Source organism: Protopterus annectens, chromosome 5.part1 (assembly GCF_019279795.1).
Source record: "Protopterus annectens isolate FY-2018-M chromosome 5.part1, PAN1.0, whole genome shotgun sequence".
Lineage (NCBI taxonomy): Eukaryota > Metazoa > Chordata > Ceratodontiformes > Protopteridae > Protopterus > Protopterus annectens.
The window spans coordinates 527,703,326-527,723,297 of record NC_056736.1 but is presented as its reverse complement, the minus strand read 5'-3'; the positions used below and the strand labels follow the sequence as shown (position 1 = coordinate 527,723,297).

General features: G+C 42.6%; 1 protein-coding gene across 1 annotated transcript in view; it reads right to left on the bottom strand.

Moving 5' to 3' along the window:
* The window catches only part of BOC (BOC cell adhesion associated, oncogene regulated), a 321,403-nt gene that overhangs the window by 37,995 nt on the left and 263,436 nt on the right, over nucleotides 1-19,972 (bottom strand). The window contains exons 11-14 of the mRNA XM_044073144.1: nucleotides 14,349-14,555; nucleotides 6,144-6,313; nucleotides 2,977-3,079; nucleotides 1,051-1,173 (exon numbers count right to left, since the gene is read on the bottom strand). Coding sequence (XP_043929079.1) covers nucleotides 1,051-1,173; nucleotides 2,977-3,079; nucleotides 6,144-6,313; nucleotides 14,349-14,555 — 603 coding nt within the window. The remainder of the gene's footprint in view (nucleotides 1-1,050; nucleotides 1,174-2,976; nucleotides 3,080-6,143; nucleotides 6,314-14,348; nucleotides 14,556-19,972) is intronic.

Below are 19,972 nucleotides of genomic sequence, written 5' to 3'. Positions count from 1 at the left end.
AAAGACAAAGATTCCCCCACCGGGAGTCCACCCAACGATTAGCCCCTGTCTGAAACGAAAAAAAAAAAAAAATTTCCAGAGCCGCGGGTGCAAACGCCAAACGCTGCTTTTGCTTGCCGCACGAGCAAGAAAAGAAAGAAGGAGGATATGATTATGTACTACCGCTTTCTACTACTGACTCTGACGCCAGCTCTAGGCGCCAGCTCGACGGCTTTGGTATCGGGGCGTACGAGGACAGCCGGACTACCCGCAGTTATGACTGCATGACTTATGACTGTAATGTAGAACATCAAAGTTGCTAGTTAGACTGAGTTTAACTGAATGAACTATGAAGATGTTCTTCATAGTCTTTCCTCAGGGTGAAGGGTGGAGGATCCAGCTAGGGATGAGTCTCACAGAATGATGTGAAGAAGTTAATAAAACTGTTTTCTGACCAGTTATAATATTCCATTGGAACTAAGAATGTGGACAAGTGAAAAACGCTATTAATTTTATACACAGATACTACATCAATACAGAAAGATGGCTTCATAACAGATGAATAAACATACAAAGATGCACGTCTGATGTACCTGTGTCCGTGTGGGTTTTTGCCAAATACACACCAGTCAGGTATCTCAAAACACACACACACCGATCACTGAACGTGTAACCCCCTAAACTGCCCTTTGGTAGTCACCTGTTCATATAAGTGTGCAAATGTGTATGTATGTATCCTGCAGTGGTTTAGTGTCCTATTCAGGAGTGGTTCCTTGCATTATGCCCACCATGGAACATGAGGGGCTTTGGCTCTCCTCTGACTCAGAAAAGGATAAAGTGGGTACTTGAAAATTTAAAAAAAAATATGTGCAATATCAATATCAAGCATACATCTTAATAGCACACAAAAATACAACACTGTAAGCAGATTCTGAAATCCTTGGGAAAGCTCTGCTGAACTAGAATCACTAATGTTTGCATCTTGAAAAGTAGACATTAGGGCAAAACTTAGGAACTCAGCAGGAACACAAAGTAATCACAACCTATAAAGTTTCAGCAAGACAAACTTACCTTTAGTTTCACAGATCATAACATTACTAAATTCACTCTCGCCACCTTTGTTATAACACCTCATTTTGATATCATATGATGTCTCTGGCTGCAAATTGGTTATCGAGTGCCAATAACGCTCTCCTGGAAAAAAAAGGGTAAAATATTTAATAGCTCAAGACCGGCTTGCTACATTTCTAAATATAACCACTTCAACTTCGTTTAGTAACCCAGACTTAAGTATGACCTTTGTAAGGGCAAATAAGTCCCTGCATTTCTTAGTAGAATCAATTAATTTGAATGCTGCAAACAGGACTAGAAAAACTACATCATTAGTTTTTTTGCCAAACTGTTAATTTCACAGTTTGACAATTACATCACCAATTTACAATTATTTACTTATGCTAATCCAGCATTACTACAGCTGGAAATCAGAATGATATAAATGCTCGCCCCTGCCCTCCCATGAATATTAATGCTGTAAACATAACTTACTAGATTTGGTCTTCTGTATTCAGAAGCAATATTTAAAAATAGTTTTTTATTTTATGCAGGAGTGCGAAATGACCTTTATTTTTTCTACAAAAAAGTGTTTGCATGCATAATGATGCATGCAGACACTTTTTATACAAAAAACAAAGGCGATTTTGCACCTTTTGACGTGATCTATAACTAACCAATGAGCAGCTTCCTTAGGGCCTAGGTATAGCTGCTTTCCCTCAACTAACAGATCTGATTGCAGAACTGAGAAAACTACCCAATTTTATGACCAGAGCATGGTTTTCTGTCTGGATTGAATGACTTTTTCAGGAAAATCTGTATGGCTATCAGGATGCCCTGATAAAGGGAAGTTTGCACATATTTTTGCACAGATGTTTCTGCGTTTTACTATCGTCTCTGGTTGGTCCTATATGCATCTATGTGGGACTGTTCATCTTCTGCTACTATTAGGGAATTAAAACAGACATGCTTCAATGTAATGCCCAACTAACTAAGTTTTAATAAGTCTCCACTCACAAATGACATTTCACCTGACATAGGGAGTCTTGCATTTTAAGCTCTAACCACAAGACGGAGTGGGGGCAGTGATGATCTATACATCAACAAACCACAGGGACCTGGTGGCGCACTTTCTATGGTAGTATTTCAGAAAACAGACCACTCATGTCACTTACGCCTGCAGAGTGGCTCTCTATGCTTCCACAAGGATTCCCATGCCCATCTCCCCACTGTATTCTCTGGAACAGATTACCACTGACTGAACGTGATAATGGTTTCTACTGCATTCAAAAGTCTGGGAAAGGATATCCCGCCAATCACTCTGCTGGAATAATGCATGTGTTTCAACAAAACCATTTCAGGCAGCACTAGGAAAAGCTATATGGACAGTTGCTGGAAGCACTGAAACAGAATTTATTTAACATGAAAATGTCTGGTGTGTACTATACAGCTAGCACTCTACCAAAATATAACATTAAAATGTTTTTTGCTTCTTATCAAAGCATTCAATCGTCTTTACATCCTAGTAACTGTAATTCTGCAACAATTTATAACAGTTCATAACTATCAAGCCCCATCTGCTGCCTTTTCATGTACCTGTTCCTAGCAGCAATGCTCACCTTGGCTAAAATTACTTATCTTCATCTTGTGTGACTGCAAGCATCTTGTGTGACTGCAAGAAAACCCATGGAAAATGTCAAAATAATCAAATAAGATTACACCTCAGTTCTCCAATGTGACATGTTTCACAGGAAGTACCCAAAGCAGTGAAAACACTTTTAACAGTTAGTAGTAAGATAAGTTACCCAAAATAAGAAACTTATCACTAATCTGAAAGAAAAGTATTAAACATTGCCATTAAAGGTTAACTGAAAAATATCTTAAACCATTTGTGCAAAAGGCTAATGTCCTCAGTGTCAAAGGTGAGAGCAGCGCTACATGTCTTACCTTCTACCATGTCCTTCTTATAATCACTGTCATTGTCACTGTCGGTTGGGCGGTAATAAATGTAGAACCCATGGATTGGACTGCTATTGGTCGATGGAGTATACTGGAACAGAATAAACAATAAAAACAAACATGAATAAAACTAGAACAGAAAAAAAAAACATTCTGGCTTCAGTATGTTCATTTATTCTCCAATACCAACTTCAGGTTTTTAGGGAAGCTGGAGTGAAACTTCTACAGACACAAAGCAGAGAAACTATTCTTGCTCAGACTGCCAGTCTGGTATGGAATGTACTTTCTGGGTCCTGAAAACATTAAATACAGAAAACAATAACTTCCAATGATGTTGCTTTGGAATTGCAAAAAGACCAAGAGCTGGGTCTGTATCAGAGCTTTGCAGCCTTCTGCAGCTGGAGAAAGTAGCTGCATCTTATACCACATGCACATTCAGTCACACACAGCACTCACACCCACATACATTCAGTCACACACAGCACTCATACCCACAGACATTCAGACACATACACACACAGCACTCATACCCAGAGACATTCAGACACACATAGCATTCATACCCAAACATTCAGACACACATACAGCACTTACACCCAGAGACATTCAGACACGCATAGCACTCACACCCACAGACATTCAGATACACATAGCACTCACACCCACAGACAATTCAGATACACATAGCACTCACACCCACGGACATTCAGTCACACACAGCACTCACATCTACAGACATTCAGACACACAAAGCACTCACACCCACAGACATTCAGTCACACAAAGCACTCACACCCACAGACATTCAGTCACACAAAGCACTCACACCCACAGACATTCAGTCACACAAAGCACTCACACCCACAGACATTCAGTCACACAAAGCACTGACACCCACAGACAGTCACACTTGGCACTCACACCCACAGGGCTTCAGACACACACAGCACTTACACCCACAGACATTCAGTCACACATAGCACTCACACCCATAGACATTCAGTCACACATAGTACTCACCCCCCACAGACATTCAGTCACATACAGCACTCACACTCACAGGCAAATTGAGGGATCATGAGTTCAATTACAGCATGTCTTTGCAGTTTTGGGAGGATACCAGAGCACCTGATAAAAATCTAAGCAGACACAGTGAGAACATCCTGACTACATGCAAAAAACACACCAGTTAGGAAGCAAAATGAAAAGTCAAGTGCTGTCAGGCAGTAATGCTAACCACAGCACCTCTCTGAAACCTCCCAAACTTGTATACATATCACAGCTCGGTCACCTAGGAGTACGGCAATGGTACACCTACAAGTGGTACAAATGCAGGATGGTCTCCGCAGACAGACTCCATTTTTCACTGTAGTGTCTCCAGGTATGCTAGTGGCATAATTAGAGTCTCTAATTGATGGTAGGTGTGTACCCAAGACTGAATGCTATAATTAAATCAAAAGGTGCTTGAACAAAGTATTAGTTTAAGGGTGTGTACATACAACCAAGTATTAATTTAAGGGTGTGCAGACTTATGCAACCAGTGTATTGTACATATTTTTCTGTTTATATTTTTCCCCCAACAGATTTGTTTGTTTTTCAATTGATTTGTACAGGTTATAGGTCAAATTAAAGGTGGGAAAAGTTTTGAAATTATTTATTGTGGTCTCATTTTTTATTTCACAAAAAACTGGCATTTTAACAGGGGTGTGTACACTTTCTACAGCCACTGTATATATATATATATGCATGTGTATGGACATACTCTGCAAAGGAAAGACCACCGGCAGAAGCTTGCAGCAGGTAATATCAAAGAACAATGACGAGTTATCCATCATTTGTTCACCAATGAGAAAAACATTTGCTTTTGCAATCATTAAGAAAACTACCTTTGCAGCCATGACAGTATTTACATAGGTGCTGTCCTTCCTATAGTGTTCCCTGACACCACCTGCTCTTTATAAGTAGAGCCATGACACTGGAAAAGGATGAGTAACCAATGACAGCTCTTCTGGAAGCTTGGCAGAAAGGAATGGGACAGGGTATGAAGTGCCTTTGCTTCAGAAATGCCTTTTGTGAAATTCTACCAATATGGTGAATGAGTGTAACTGCCTCCTAACTTCAATGTCCTTCTGCAGTAGGTTACAGAGAGCCCCAACCTGTCCAGGAAATAGGGTACAAGCAGAAAAAATAAGGTAAGGCATCACAAGAGGAAGCTATACACAATGCCAAAAGCAGCAATTTCTCTTTGGGCCATATTTAAGTATGTTATACGGAGACAGTATGAGCCTAGTACGTGGATGCAGCTTTGTACATACCTACACCATTTACAAAGCCAGGCGGGAAGAAAAACTCCCTGCAGAATCTGCTCACTACACGTTTGGCACCTGTACACCAATAATTAGTATGAGAAAACCTACACTAGTTAATTGCAAGTGCCCCAGCATGGAAAGCTACTCATGCACACCTATGTGCACACAAATCCAAGCACACAAGTAAACACAGACACACAGACACACACACAGACAGAGACACACACACAGACAGAGACACACACACAGACACACACACACAGATGCACACATGAAAAACATGCAAAACAAACTTTTCCATTTAATGAAATCATGTCACCTGCTGCAATGTTTTCTTGTGATTGCCATAAACTCATGTAGTTTAATAAAGGCAACAAACTTAGCAATTGCAACTTCTTCAGATAAGCAAACAGGTTAAGAGATGAATGATTTGATTAATGTTTTCTCTTTTCTTAAGGTACAATGCCTGCTCACATAAGGAAAAAGGCAGCACAGCAGCTTAGTCGTAAGAGAACTGTCTCACAGCTTCAGCGTCAAGGGGTCAAGCCTGACTTCCAGTTATTATACTTGTGGAGTTCGGATGTTCTCTTTCTCTGTTTGGGTTTTAAACTGGTACTCAATTTCTCCCACCTACCAAAACCATGCTAACAGACTACATTAAATAGACTATATGAAAGAATGAATGAAGAAATAAATGCCTTGTAGGTGGGATTTTGGAAGAAAAGCCACATACTTAAATGACATACAAACGAGTTAAGTACTGAATGTTTTCAAAACTGAAGGAATACTTAGTAAGACAGAAGTCTGTACAAATGTTTCAGATGGACTTACTGATCAGCAACTTACCATCCATTTCAGCATGATAGTGGTCTCATTGATGGCTTCGGTGAAGGTGATATAAGGCCCTTCTTCTGGCCTAGTCGGTCCTGGGAAAACCGCATATGGCTTTGAAGCAGCACTAGGAGGACTATCACCTAGAACATTCACTGCCCTTACACGAAACTTATAAGATGTACCTGCGCAGGACAAAAACAAAAACTGAAATCAGGAAAGGAAACAGTGGTACCATTTGTCCATGTGAACTGACCACTAGGGGCTAGAAAAGTACCTCCAGCCTTAACAAGTCTACTATTAGTACTTCAGCACCAGCAGTCATGGAGAAAAATAAACAGCAGTCAAGGACAGAAACTAAAGACACAATGGCGTGAACTACAGTAAACACCTAGTAAATACTATGGTGCAGACAGTTTGGACTGCTAGGCTAAGGAGCAGAAAATACACTTATTTAGTGGCCCATTTTCACACTTTTAATAAATAACTCCTGCAGCTAAATTCCTCTACCCAAGCAATATCAGTCCTATACCACAATCTCATTGGCTCCTGCTGTATTCAGGTTTTCATGTTTCTGCTCAGACTTTCAGGGGAATTTGTTACTTTGTTACTTCTCATTTACATGAAAAAGTGTCCCGGTTCTAAACTTACAGTAGGACTACATGAAGCTTGTAACTTCTACCTCACGGACATTTTGACTAGAACCCAGGAAAACGCTAGCTAATTTGATGTGATGGTGCAAGTTCTGTAACTTTAACAAGGAGATGGTTAAAAGTAAACACAAATACATAAGAAAGAGCTCCTGTACTTCTTTTCCCAGGTAATACAATTTAAATACTTAAATCAATAACTTAATGGTACTTTGGAAATTTGCAACTGTTTCAACTCTAAACACTAAACAATTTATTTTCTTATAAATATTTCTAAGCATAAAAAAAAATAAAATAACTATGTGCACCACCAGACTCAAAGTACTTCACATGGATGCTCCAGAAACTGTTTTTAGAATAGTAGTACAAAACCTCCATACCTATGGTCAGGGGAGCCACATATGTTTTCTGCCGCATGCAAGGACTCTGGAAGCAGAATATCGTCACACTCAACATTAAGTATCAAGTGCAACATTTTCACTGGTGATCTCGCTTGACCAAAAAGGGTTCTACTTGTAAATGGGCAAAAGGTGTAATTGATAACTGGCAACACCAACCCGTTAAAATTCTCATGAGAGGGAGGGCATTTGTAACTCATTTTGGCCGTCTTACCATCTTCTGACTATCTGTTTGCCACTCAGTCGGAACCTCTTCTAGGCAAGAATATCTGGCTTGTTCTCCTTGACTGGATGCCCTGGGGAGGGGGATGGAGAAAGATATTCTACGAATGCTGTCAAGTAAGGAAGCTAGGTTGTCCCGTGTTGCAACATAAACTTTGGTACTTTATGAAGGATGTTTCTTTATGCTGCCTAAACTCTACTCTTTGCAGTCCACTGCAGGGACTGCAGCGCTGAGCCACAGATGAATGCATGCTCCCACAAACATGATAACCCCAAGCTGCACAGTGAACCTCTGTTGGGTAGTATTTCCTTCATCTCATTTGTGTGCTCCCTGACAAAGTCTATTTAATCTCTTAAGAATTACCAGCACAGCAGACTAGGCAGCCCCACAATGGGTGACAGTGCTGGACACTCACTGACCATGGACCACTAGTGAACTCAAGATTATTTGGGTCACAATGTTTTATCGCACTATACCACGGAGCTAGCACACGGGAGGAGGAAACTTGGCAGCGTACCTCTGTTCAAGATGAAAAAATTCCACCAAATCATCAAATGGTGCCATGACTCCGACTTAAGAATGACCTTAAATACATCTTGATGATGCTGAAGCCAGAATTATCTCAAGCAGTCCTTGATGACGCTTAAGCCACTGCAAGGGACAGACCCCTGCTGCATTTCCATATGCAGACAAATGTAAATTACTGTAGAAATGCATGCTACCATGAGCCCCAGCAGATAAAAAGAAGTACACATGCCTAAATTTTGCAATCAGTCCTCTAGAAACCTCAATTTCAAAGCTCAGTCCTGTAAAAGGAATGTAATACAACATTAGGAGTTCAGAAGAGTCCCTGGGAATGATAATCTCTGGACCTAGATCAGACACTACTTCCTCTGGATGATGAAATTGCTGAAACCAAGAGAACAATGGCCTCCCAAATGAGGAAGATACTGGGGGTTCTACTCTACATACTCACTGCTATAAGGCACACTCAAAAGACAGATGGCAGGCCAAAGAGTGCTGCAATCGAATAGCAAAGTGTTGGGAATCTCCTGTTCTAACAGAGGGCAAACAAAAAGAAAGTCTGAAGTGTGACCACAATCTGTCATTTTACATAATAAATGTTTGAATTTGGCTTTACCATCCCCTGTGCCCAAGTGAATCTAAGGCAGCAAGAAGAAGAACACAAGGCAACATCCTTATAGGATGCGCATTCAATGAACTGCTTCTGGATATGAAGCAGAGTTCAAGTTTTAGTCTGGAGAAACAAGACTGAACTAGACTGTGCCTCATTAGTTCTAGACAGCAGTCAAACCTTACAATGTTTAACACCCTGTAAGTGCTTGCTAATGTTCTCAAGTTGTTTGAAGCCAGTGAAAGTACAGTTTTGTACCTACCGTAAATGTAGATGTTTGAGTGTTCACACTGCTGCAGTCATTACACTTGGGTTATCCTGCCGTCAGGCGGTCCCACAGTCAGCCTGAGCTCCAAAGTCTTGGTCTGGCGTTGGTTGCTGTCGCTTCTTCCCTGACGTCAGTGCGCCAGGGGTATATAAGATGCATCCAACGCCATTTTCTTCAGTTTTTCTTGCCCCAGATGTCAGGTGCCCCCAAGTAGGTAGGCAATACATATTGCTAATCAAAAATATACATATAAAATAAAAACAATACCTTCAGTTACCAGCAAATACACCCCAAAGGTTGTATAGGATAGAAAGGTATAGATAAGTCCAGCTAGTTCAGAGCAAATCCTGCTCTGGATTTAGAGTAAAGAGGCAGGTGGTAATGCTTGCTGTTGCCCTGGTGGAATGTGGCCTAATGTTATATGGGACTGATTTTCCATGCTGTGTCTATAAACTTTTAGGTTTTCATCCACTTTCCATGCTTGTTTGTGATAAGTCCAAAGATCTATGTCTGGGCATCCCCATTTTATGTACCATATGCTGAAGATTTGTGTCTTTAGTAATAATTGTCCTGGATGTAGAAGGTCCTTGAAAGCTGTTAGGGCATTTTGAACAGCCAACATCTCTTTTTGATTGATGTGAAGATGCATCTGGTCTGTGGTCCACTGGCCCTGAATGCATTTTCCTACCATGTGTGCTCCCCAGGCGTAATCCGAAGCATCTGTTAACAGTTTGCCTGGCTGTGGGTTGGGTAAAAGGCTGACCCTTGTTTAGGTGACATGCCTGTGCCCACCATCGAAACTCATGTTGTAGGCAGGGAATCATTGGTATTACTGCTTCTAAACTGTGAGAGTGTTGAGTCCAAACACTTTTTAGGTACCATTGTAATTTCCTCAGATGCAGTCTGGCATATGGTATTAGTAATATGCAGGATGCCATGAATCCCAGGGCCTGCAGAATTTTTCTTGCAGGGAGATGGAACTTTCTTGCCAGTAATTGAAAATATTGAGTTAGTTGAACTTGTTTGTCTGGCGTGAGGTAAGCCATCTGGGCCGTTGTATTTAAGCTGGCACCCAGGAATATAATCTGTTGCGAGGGCAATAGTTTTGGCTTCTTTTCATTTACTGTATACCCTAGAGAAATTAGCAACCTTTTTACAAATGCCAGATGCTGTAGAAGAATGTCCTTTGTCTCTGCTTGAACCAGGCAGTCATCCAGGTATGGATATATTTGAATTCCTTTTTGTCTGCAAAATGCAATTACTGGTGCCAGGCACTTTGTGAAGACCCTGGGCGCAGTAGATAAGCCAAAGGGCAGTGCAGAGAATTGGTAGTGCATTGTACCAGCTTTGAATCTGAGGTATCTTCTGCAATTTTGTCTGATAGGGACATGCAGGTATGCCTCTTTGAGGTCCAGAGGCACAAGCCAAGCCTTCTAGCCCAGCATGAGTAGAAGCTGCTGTAATGTCAACATTTTGAATTTCGGAATATCTAGGTAAGTATTCAGAATTGAAAGGTCTAGTATGGGCCTCCAGGTCTTGTCCTTTCTGGGGACCAGGAAGAGTCGTGAGTAAAATCCTTGTCCTTGTTCCTGTTGTGGTACTTTTTGAATAGTTCTCATGTCCATGAGGGCTGAAATTTGTTTTTGTGCCTCTGCCCACTGATTTTGTGGCAGGTCTGGCATTCCTTTTAGCCTTGGTAAAGTATGAAAGTGGAATCTGTAACCTTGAGACACAATATTCAGAACCCATTTGTCTTGGGTGATTGTGTGCCAGTTTTGAGAAAAAGTGCTAGTTTTCCCCCTAAGGGGGCTTCCAAAAGGGACGTGCTTGGTGTACGAAGGGGAAAGTCATTGTGACTGTTTCCTGTAAGGTTGAGACTTGTCCTCACCTCCTTTTGGGGTTGAGGTGCCCCACTGTCGTCTGTTTGAGCATTGGGGTTGAGATCTGCCTCTTGGGCGTCTGTATCTGCCTCTCTGTGGCCTGACACTGCAAAGGACCAATTCTTTGTTGGCCAATTTCTGCTAAACTGAGGTGGCTGTACCTGTAAGAAATCCTTGGCTGTTTGCATAGATTTAGCTTTATCCTCCATTTTCTTTAACACCTCTTCTACCCTAACACCAAACAAGGTATCATGCTGTAAAGGAGCATCCAATAATTTTGCCTTAACATGATCAGGTAAACTTTGTTCTTTTAACCAAGCATGTCTTTGAATCACAGAACCTGTAACTGCGGCTCTACAAGAGGCCTCTAAAGAATCAAAACCACATTGCATACTATGTTTTCCCACCTGTTCAACTGCATGCAATAAATCCTGCATTTCTTTACAATCAGGAGGTTCTGAGCTTGCAAGCATTTTCTGTTTTAACTGAGCCATTAAATATTGTTGGTACTTAAGCATGTGAAGCTGGCAATTTAAAGCTCTTACTGTTAAAGTTGCTGAAGTGTATACTTTCTTCCCCCATCTATCCAAAGCTCTGGAATCTCTGTCAGAGGGTACTGAATTTTTGCAATGGAAGCCTTAACCCCTTTTGGACCCTGGGAAATAGTTTCTGGATCAGCAGAAGGGTTTTTGTAAAGAAACTTGTGAGAGTCAGGGACTCTATAATACCTATCTGGCTTGGCTGGAGCAGGGGGCAAAGAGTCAGGAGATAAACTGGATTCAGAGAACACATCATCCACAATATCTAGCACAGGCGGAATAGCCAGGGGCCTGTGCTGAGGCAATAAGAGGAAATCCCTGAGCCTTTTCTTGGATTCTGAGTAATCCTGACTTTCCCAATGGAAATGCTCCCTCATGGTATGTAAAGTTTCCCCAAAAGAATAATACTCAGGAGGAGAGGCTGAAGGGATAGATTCTTCAGCAGAGTCCTTACAAGGGGGTAGAGAGTATCACTGGTCTGAAGAGGAATCAGAGGAAATGGAAACCTGATCAGAGGAGTCATAGTCTGTATCCTGCCTAGGCCTTTTCTCAGGAGGGGGATGGGAACCCCTGATTAGAGTAATGAGGTCTTTGGCCATTTTAAGCATCTGTTTCTTAGGCATGTAGGACTGTCCAGGAGAATGCTGTGCTTGTTTCTTTGTCTTTAATGGTACCTTTGTCTTGGCTGTTGTTTTAATGGTAAGTTGTGAAGGTCTGAAAACACCCTCAGAAGCCGATGCCTGCTCAGCGGCTCCGGACCCATCTAAGCGATTAGTTTCCGTAGGCCCAAGTTTCCAGAGGCCAAGATGTCTCCACGTGGGAGTCGGAAGCGGCCTGTGGCTCTGAGGTAGCAGGTGTCAGAGGCTGCGAAAGCACCTCACTGAGAACTGGCGAACTGGCGACTGGCCTAGAAGAGGTTTTGTCGTCAGTTTTGGACCTCAGATGCCTGTCTTTATCCTTGTCTTTGCGTTTTTTCGGTATTGAGGTCATCGGCTGATCCGACGGCATTGTATAATTGAACCTTCGGCCAAAGTAGTGCAAAGCAAAATCAAAACGTCTTTTTATAGTGTGTTTGTTAAATCTAGCACAAAACCGACAACTAGTGACGTCATGATCAGGGCCTAGGCATGGAATACAGTAAGAGTGGAAGTCCTTATGAGGTATTTGCTTCCCACAAGAAATACAATTATTAACTTTTTCTGACATCGGTCTGAGGCAAGACAAAAGTTTCCCCAACGGGGTACTTAGCTTTATTGAAGACTTCGGATCTGAAATTCGACTTTGAAAATCTCAGGAGTCGGCCGACCGGCACTTGCGAACTGCTTCTGCTTCGGGCACCGCGTGGCAAGAAAGACTGAAGAAAATGGCATCAGATGCATCTTACATACCCCTGTCGCACTGATGTCAGGGAAGAAGCGACAGCAACCAACACCGGACCAAGACTTTGGAACTCAGGCCGACTGTGGGTCCGCCTGACGGCAGGATAACCCAAGTGTAATGACTGCAGCAGTGTAACACGATGAACATCCTGTCTTCTACGAGAGTAGCACAGAGTAGTACACAGAAATGGAACCCATAGGTCTTATGGGTGTAAAGTACTCTCAAACTATCAAGCCAAGTCTGGCAGTTTGCCATCAATGCATTACTTTCTATAGTCCAAAGTTTGATTCCTTTAGTCCCCATTTGCATAGTGTGCAACTCTAAACAAGTCACTTAAGCACACAGTACTCTTGTCCTGAGTCTGAAAACGGTCCATGTGGCTCAGTACAGTAATACATTTCTACAAACAGTACCTAGACTGCCAACTAAAAGGCAAATAAACTGATTATTAAAGGGTTACCCACAAGCACAGGCTGTCAGAGGTCAAGAGAAGGTAAGCGGAGTAGGACCAAATCTCATTTTAGGGAGGGTGTACTGGTTAAGTGCCCCAGCGCTGATGGTGACCAGTGGTGCAATACTTAACTTTACACAGCCACAGAAGAGAGGACCACATTACAAAGGCACATACAAACTTCACACAATACCCCCTACGACAAGAAAAGCTCACCAGGGCAATATCTACCCTACCATAGCAAATGATCAAGGGCATTTCAGATTTTCATAACTCTACAAAGTCATGAGAAGCAAAACGATTAGGAGAAAAGCAAAAACATGTAAACATTATAAGCCTGTTGAGAGTTTTCTAAAAACAGCTTCTTGATAACAGAATTTCTAGTTCAAGAAGTCAGTCATAGCAAGCTCTCCTGCAACATACTGAATGTGTTACGTGGCATTTCATGTTACCCTGCTTTTATACATCTCTTTTTACTAAAAAACTAACATGTACATGCAAAAATATTATTTCTCTGGTTTACACTCACTGTAGTTTAGTTGCCTGGATTGTGCTGGTTTTCTCTGCTGTCTTGTGCTTACTTTTAATTTGTTTACAGTCTATTTATATTGATATTTTTTCATGCATATGCCCAAGATCTCCCCTGAAATGGAAACCATGTTGAATCAGCAGCCCTTCCTAGTTACCAAAGTTTAATAAACAAACAGCTTGCTCTAGTTCATCATTGCCTTTTCAGTCCCACTTAGCTCTTGGCTAAATGCCTGAAATAATATCTAATAGCAGTAGTCAGACAAAATAATTACTCATGCTGAGTACCAACGTTTCTGTGTAATGCAGAAGTATGCATTCCACCCTCCTCCCCCAAGGAGCACAACACCGAAGGACTAGTTCAAGATTTAGTACAAACTGTTAAAAGTGAGGTCCAGAGAAGCCAAAAACAGCAAGGGAAGGGTGTGGGAACTGCATAAGCATGCACTAAGCAGCTTATAGAATTGAATATATTTAATTAAAAAATTCCAAGACCTCACACCTGATTAGTTGTACAAGTTATCACAACTTGGGCACATACCAGACTTTATGAAAAAAATATTTGCAAAATTATGTTGCAGAACATACCAGTACATTGTTCAGCATCCTTCCAACTATCAGAACTGGGAACATTCTTTGGATTGGGACATATAGGGCAAAAGGTTTGCACTTATTAAACTACTGCATAACTAAAGACTGCAAAAATGGAGCGTGTGCATTCACAGAGATTTGGGAAGTGTACTTGTTAGATACTCGGAAGATACTTACCTTTTTGAAGACCTGGGATTTCAACAGACAGCCTGGATGGGGGGATATCACTCCTTGCCAATGCCCAGTCCTCTCCCTTCCCCAACTTTTTGTACTCCACACGGAATGACATAATTGGAAAGCCCCCATTCCCACGAGGGATCCATGTCACATAGACTGAAGTCTCAGAGGCCATTGAAACAGTTGGGCGATCTGGTGCTTCAGGACCTGTTGTAAAATATCAAAACATCAAAACACATACACTTTTTAAATAGTGAAACTAAAACATTTTTAAGTACTGAAACCAAGCATGGCAAACAAAACCAAAATAACTATTTAGAATTTAGAATGAGGCATTACTTAAGTCAGGTTGACTTTAAGACACTGTTCAGCTAAGGAGTTCATATTCAGACTTAAAAACACAACCACATAATCCATGGAAATGTAGGACCCTGAGCTGAAAATGATAGAATGCATACATTATCCAGATAAGGAAAACCACACAATCCAAAATGAAATCTAACAGAAAGCATCTTCTCAATGTGTTTTAACGTTTTCAGGAGCAACATTTCTCATACTACCAATGACATGCCAGCTAAACTGGTAACAACAGCTGCTCCTAGTTATCACAACATTACTAAACCATGAGATAAAGGTTCACAGCTATGCCTATCACAGCCTATCTTAGGATCCAAGACAGAAGTCCTACACAGCAGCACAGACTTGTGAAAGATGGGAGTCCCAAGCACATCAGCTGTGGTCTGCCCAGAACACAAAAAATGCTAAGAAGCATCAGCACAGCTTCTGGACTGGGTTACATTCTTCCTTAAATATGAATGTAAGCAAGGATGTAAAAGCACTAACCAGCATTAGCTGCTAACATGGGAAGGAGCTCATCAGGTGCCTGAACAATAAGTTAAAAGAGGGGAACAAGGAAGTGAGGTAGGAATAAAGTAAGAGGGGAAATCAAACTGCCATCCTGGCCCCTGCAGTCCCATTTGACAGAGGGGATGGTAGGAGGGAAACATACTGAAACAGTGACCGCACATAAACATCTACCATTACAGTAAGCTGCCCGCACAGCTGTGCTGTGTTCTTTGTGTGGAGCAATACTAGGGTCATATGCCTAGATACTGCAGCTGGTACCTAGAGCACTAAGGGGTGGCTGGCTAATGGCCAGAGACAGAGGGCAGCATACCCTTTAAAATGGGACAGAACTTACTTGACTTCACAGTGCAAGAAAAGGGGTACCCAAGTCATCCAGTTGGGGCTACGTGTGGTCCATCTGAGTTTGAAGATTTGAAGGGGAAGCTACTTCCAATGGCCCCTACTAAGGAATGGGGCAGAAGCATTACACTTACATTGGTTCACATCCAAGGCAAAATAAACATGCTGGCGGACTCACTGAGATACTTATCCAATTTCCCAAGGAGATATGGACCTGGGATCCATGTCTGGTCATGATTCTGCAGAAATAGGGCACATTGAAGCACAATTTATTGCCACCTGGGAAAATATGGTCCCCCACTTATATTTACTGCAGTAACGCAATGGGGATGTCTGCTGAGGTTGAATTCTCAATGCTGTGACAAAGGAAACTTCAGTATGTCTTCCCACAATTCCTTCTATTTCCATGTTTCATTGCAAAATTTAAACACCAATACTAACCCTTGTTACCACCTGGTGGCTGACACTTAGGGTCCTGACAATACAGGCAAAACTCCTGGCTCTTATGACAGGATTCTACACAGCTAGGGATCAACACAGAGTAGACCCTCTGACCTTTTGAGATCTTTTAGCATGCTTTTCAAAAGAGCTGAAGCTGTCAGGATGTCTTTTGTCCGTTAAACATTTTAGGTGGAAAATGTTCTCCATTTGGACACAGGAATATTCCATACCACTCCATTCACTCTGCAGGTGAGTCTGATCCATGTTAAACACTTGTATAAAATGCTACCTGTCAGTTGCTTGATAATCTCAGGGTTTAAGGGTCAGCTGTTATTGCCCAGCACAATTTCAGAGACAGCAGGATAGTTGCACACCACCAAGCTGATTAGGAAATCCTTAATGGGATCTCCGCATCTCTTCTGATCTTTGAAGACACAACTCCTCCTTGGGATCTGAACACCATGACCAAAGGGTTAACCAGTCCCCTGCTAGAATTGGCCAGTTCAGTGCTGATGAAGTCTGTTATCTTGTAAAATGCCCTTTCTGGCAGCCATCACTTCTGTTCCGATTATCTCACAGATACAGGCCCTTAAGTGTAGGGAACACTGATTAGGTTCATAGGTTCATACTAGGCTATCTGCCCTAGGGCATTTATAAGCCTAGCCAGAGTGTGTTTGGCTTTCGCCACCCATTTTAAATTAATTTTGCTATGCCCTTTTTCGAGGTTAGTATACTGTTCCTCTAACAGTGACACAGAAGTGAAACCCGGGGTAAACCTACAATCTCCCATCCACTCATCAAGATTCCTCTTGAAGAGAGTCAATGAGGGACTCTGCCTAACCTGGACTGGGATTTTATTCCAGAGTGAAGGGAGCCTCTGGGTTATGAATCTGTCCCACCAGCATGTCCTATTTATTTCAGTGCTGAGGTTAAAGTCTCTCGAGTGCGTAGCTCGATGGGATTTGGATTTTTTGAGGTGCAGCATGTCCATTAATTCCGGGTTGGACATGGCTTTATATGTCAGGCACAGATCGCCTCTGAGCAGGCGGTATGCCACTGAGTAGAGCTGGAGTTTCTTTAACCGGGCAGCATATGGCATCTGTTTGAGCTCTTTGATCCTCTTGGTGAGGTACTTTTGGGGTCTTTCCAGTTGCTGCAGGTGTCTGGTAAGGTACATCCCAAAGGGCATTGTACTCAATTATGGGCCTGATGAGGGATGAGTAAAGAGGCATGATGACCTCCCTGATCTAGATGTGAATCCCTTCATGATTAGGTGGGCTATATAAAATGTTTTTCTAACCACTTTGGCCACGTGGTTGTCAAATGAGAGATTGCTATCAACTTGGGTCCCCAGGTCCCTAATTACTTCTTCTGTACTTAATGGATTACCACCTATGTGGTAATTTGTGAGCACTTTGTTTTTGCCAAAGGGATGACTATACACTTTTGGCGTTTAGCTTGAGGCCATGGCTCTGGCACCAGTTGTCTGTTTCTATGAGGCCCTTTTGGAGGATGCTTGTGTCGGCTGGAGAGTTGATTATGGCGCCTAGTTTGCAGTCATCTGCGAACTTGGTCAGCCACAGTCCTTCCGTGTTGGTCTGTACCTCTGAGAAATATATACCGAACAAGAGAGGTCCCAGGACTGAGCCTTGTGGGATGCCACTTGTAACTGGTTTGGAGTCTGACATGGCTCCAGCAATTCTAACCATGTGGGCTCTGTCCTTGAGCCAGTTTGCAACCCATCTAGTGACATAGGGGTTTATATTTAAGCTGGTGAGCTTATCTATAATGCCCGAGTGGGGTATTGTATCGAAGGCTTTGCGAGGTCCAGGTAGGCTGTGTGGACCACCTTCCCCTCGTCAATGGCCTTGGTGACTGTTTCAAAGAAATCGACCAGGTTTAAGAGGCAGGATCTGCCCTTAACAAAGCCAAACTGGGTAGGATCCAGTGTCTGTAGGTCCCCAATATCTTTATTTATGAGGTCTATGATGATCCTTTCCATAGCTTTGCAGACCAAGCTAGTCAGGCTTATGGGGTGATAGTTTCCAGGATCCGTTGAGGCACCACCTTTGTGGATAGGGACCACTGTTGCTGTACGCCACTCTTTGGGTACATATCCTGTAGTAAAGCTGAGATTGAACAGTAGTTTTATGTTTGGGTTTAACTCTTCTTGGAGTTCATGTAGGACGCAGCCCGAACACCGTCTGGTCCCATTGATGCTGTGTTTTTTGCTTTGGAGAGGGTGGCTCTTACCTGAGCATCTGAGATGTCAGGAGGGCAGCACTCTGCTGGGATAGATATTTGCCCTTTTGGTGGGGGGGGGGGGGGAGAAGTTTGCGCTGAACCTGTCAGCTAGGATGTTGGCAATGTCTGTGGGTTCGATGTATTTTTTGTCATTTTGGACCAATTCTGAGCATATCTGGGAATTCCCGCCCAGGTTCCTAGCTTAACTAAAGAAAGCCTTGTGATTATCCTTAGTGTCCTGTGCAATTTTTCTCTCGAAGCTGGCCTTAGACGATTTTATGAGTGCCCGTAGTTTTTTGCTAATACTGCTCAGAGATGCCTTCCCTTTTTGGGATTTTGCTCTATCATGTAGTAGCTTCCTCCTTCTATTGTATAGTTTGTTTATGGCTGGGGTCCACCAGACAGGACGTCTGCCTTTGGAGGATTGGGTCTTGGTTTTATTTGGGATTGCATGATCCATGCATTCCTGAAGGTGTTCATAGAATGCGTTTATAAAGGATTCTGCGGTCTGGGCCGTATTTTCCACAGGCTCTGGGGCTTTGAAGGATTCCACCTCGGTTTTGAGGAGTGTGAAATTTGCTTTAGAGAAGTTTCTCACTGTGGTTTTCTGGGCAAGGGGTGGGGATGGGATGTGAATATCCAGTGAGATTAGTTTATGGTCTGATCTTACCAGTGAGGGATACACTTCTAGTCTGGAGCATAGAGTCCCCATGTTGGTGATGATCAGGTCCAGTATGTTTTCCCCTCTTGTGGGAGTGGTAACAAGTTGTTCCATAGCATTTGAGTTTATAAATTCTAGGAACCTTTGGGCTAGGGTGTTGGAGCTAGAGTAATGCTCCCAGTCTATGTTTGGGTAGTTGAAGTCACCCAATATAATGGTGTTTGGAGAGACCTTCATATTTTCCAGTGTTCTCAGGAAGGCCGAGTGGGGTTCCTGGGTTTGGGAGGGTGGTCTGTAGCAGGCTATAAACTGGAAGGCAGTTTTACCCACTGTTAGTTGCACATGGATAGTCTCTGATGCTTCGTGGTGTGCCACCAACCTGGAGGTGTGGGTATCTTTGACGAATATTGATACTCCCCCTCCTTTTGTGGTTCGGTCCAAGTTTTGGGGCCGAAAAGCATGGTATGAGGTATAACCTGGTAGTGCTGGGGTGCTCTCGGGAGCCTTGAACCAGGTTTCTGTTACTGCACAGATATCGATGTTCTCCATGCTAAGGAGAGTTTTGAGTGCGTGCATCTTGAGGTTTAGACTTCTGGCGTTGAGTAGCATTACTCTTAGTTTCTTATCCCTTGTGATACCTATGGAGGTGGGTTTGTCTTTTGAGCCTTGCCTAAAAAGGCACTATGGGGGAAGCAAGAGCCTTTGCCAATATCCGAAAGCCCAGGGGTGACAGGTGCAAGCCGTCCCTAGCAAAGCATCGTGGCTTGTCGAGCATGTCTTCCCAGGCTGACAGGCATTGGATCCCCTTTGAATGACACCAATACTGAAGCCAATTGTTGAAATTGATCATCTTGTCTTCATATTGTGGGCATCATTCTTGGTGAGGGTAAGATGCTACTCAAGGTCAGGGTCATACCAGCCTGGGCTACATGCTCAGAGAGCTCCTCTATGTCTCTTTTCATGTAGTCCAGGGAGGTACGTCTCAGGTCATTCACACCAGCATGGACAATGACAGAGTCATATTTGTACTTGCCTTGGAGTGACCTGAGTGCTTGTGTTATGTGGCGGATCC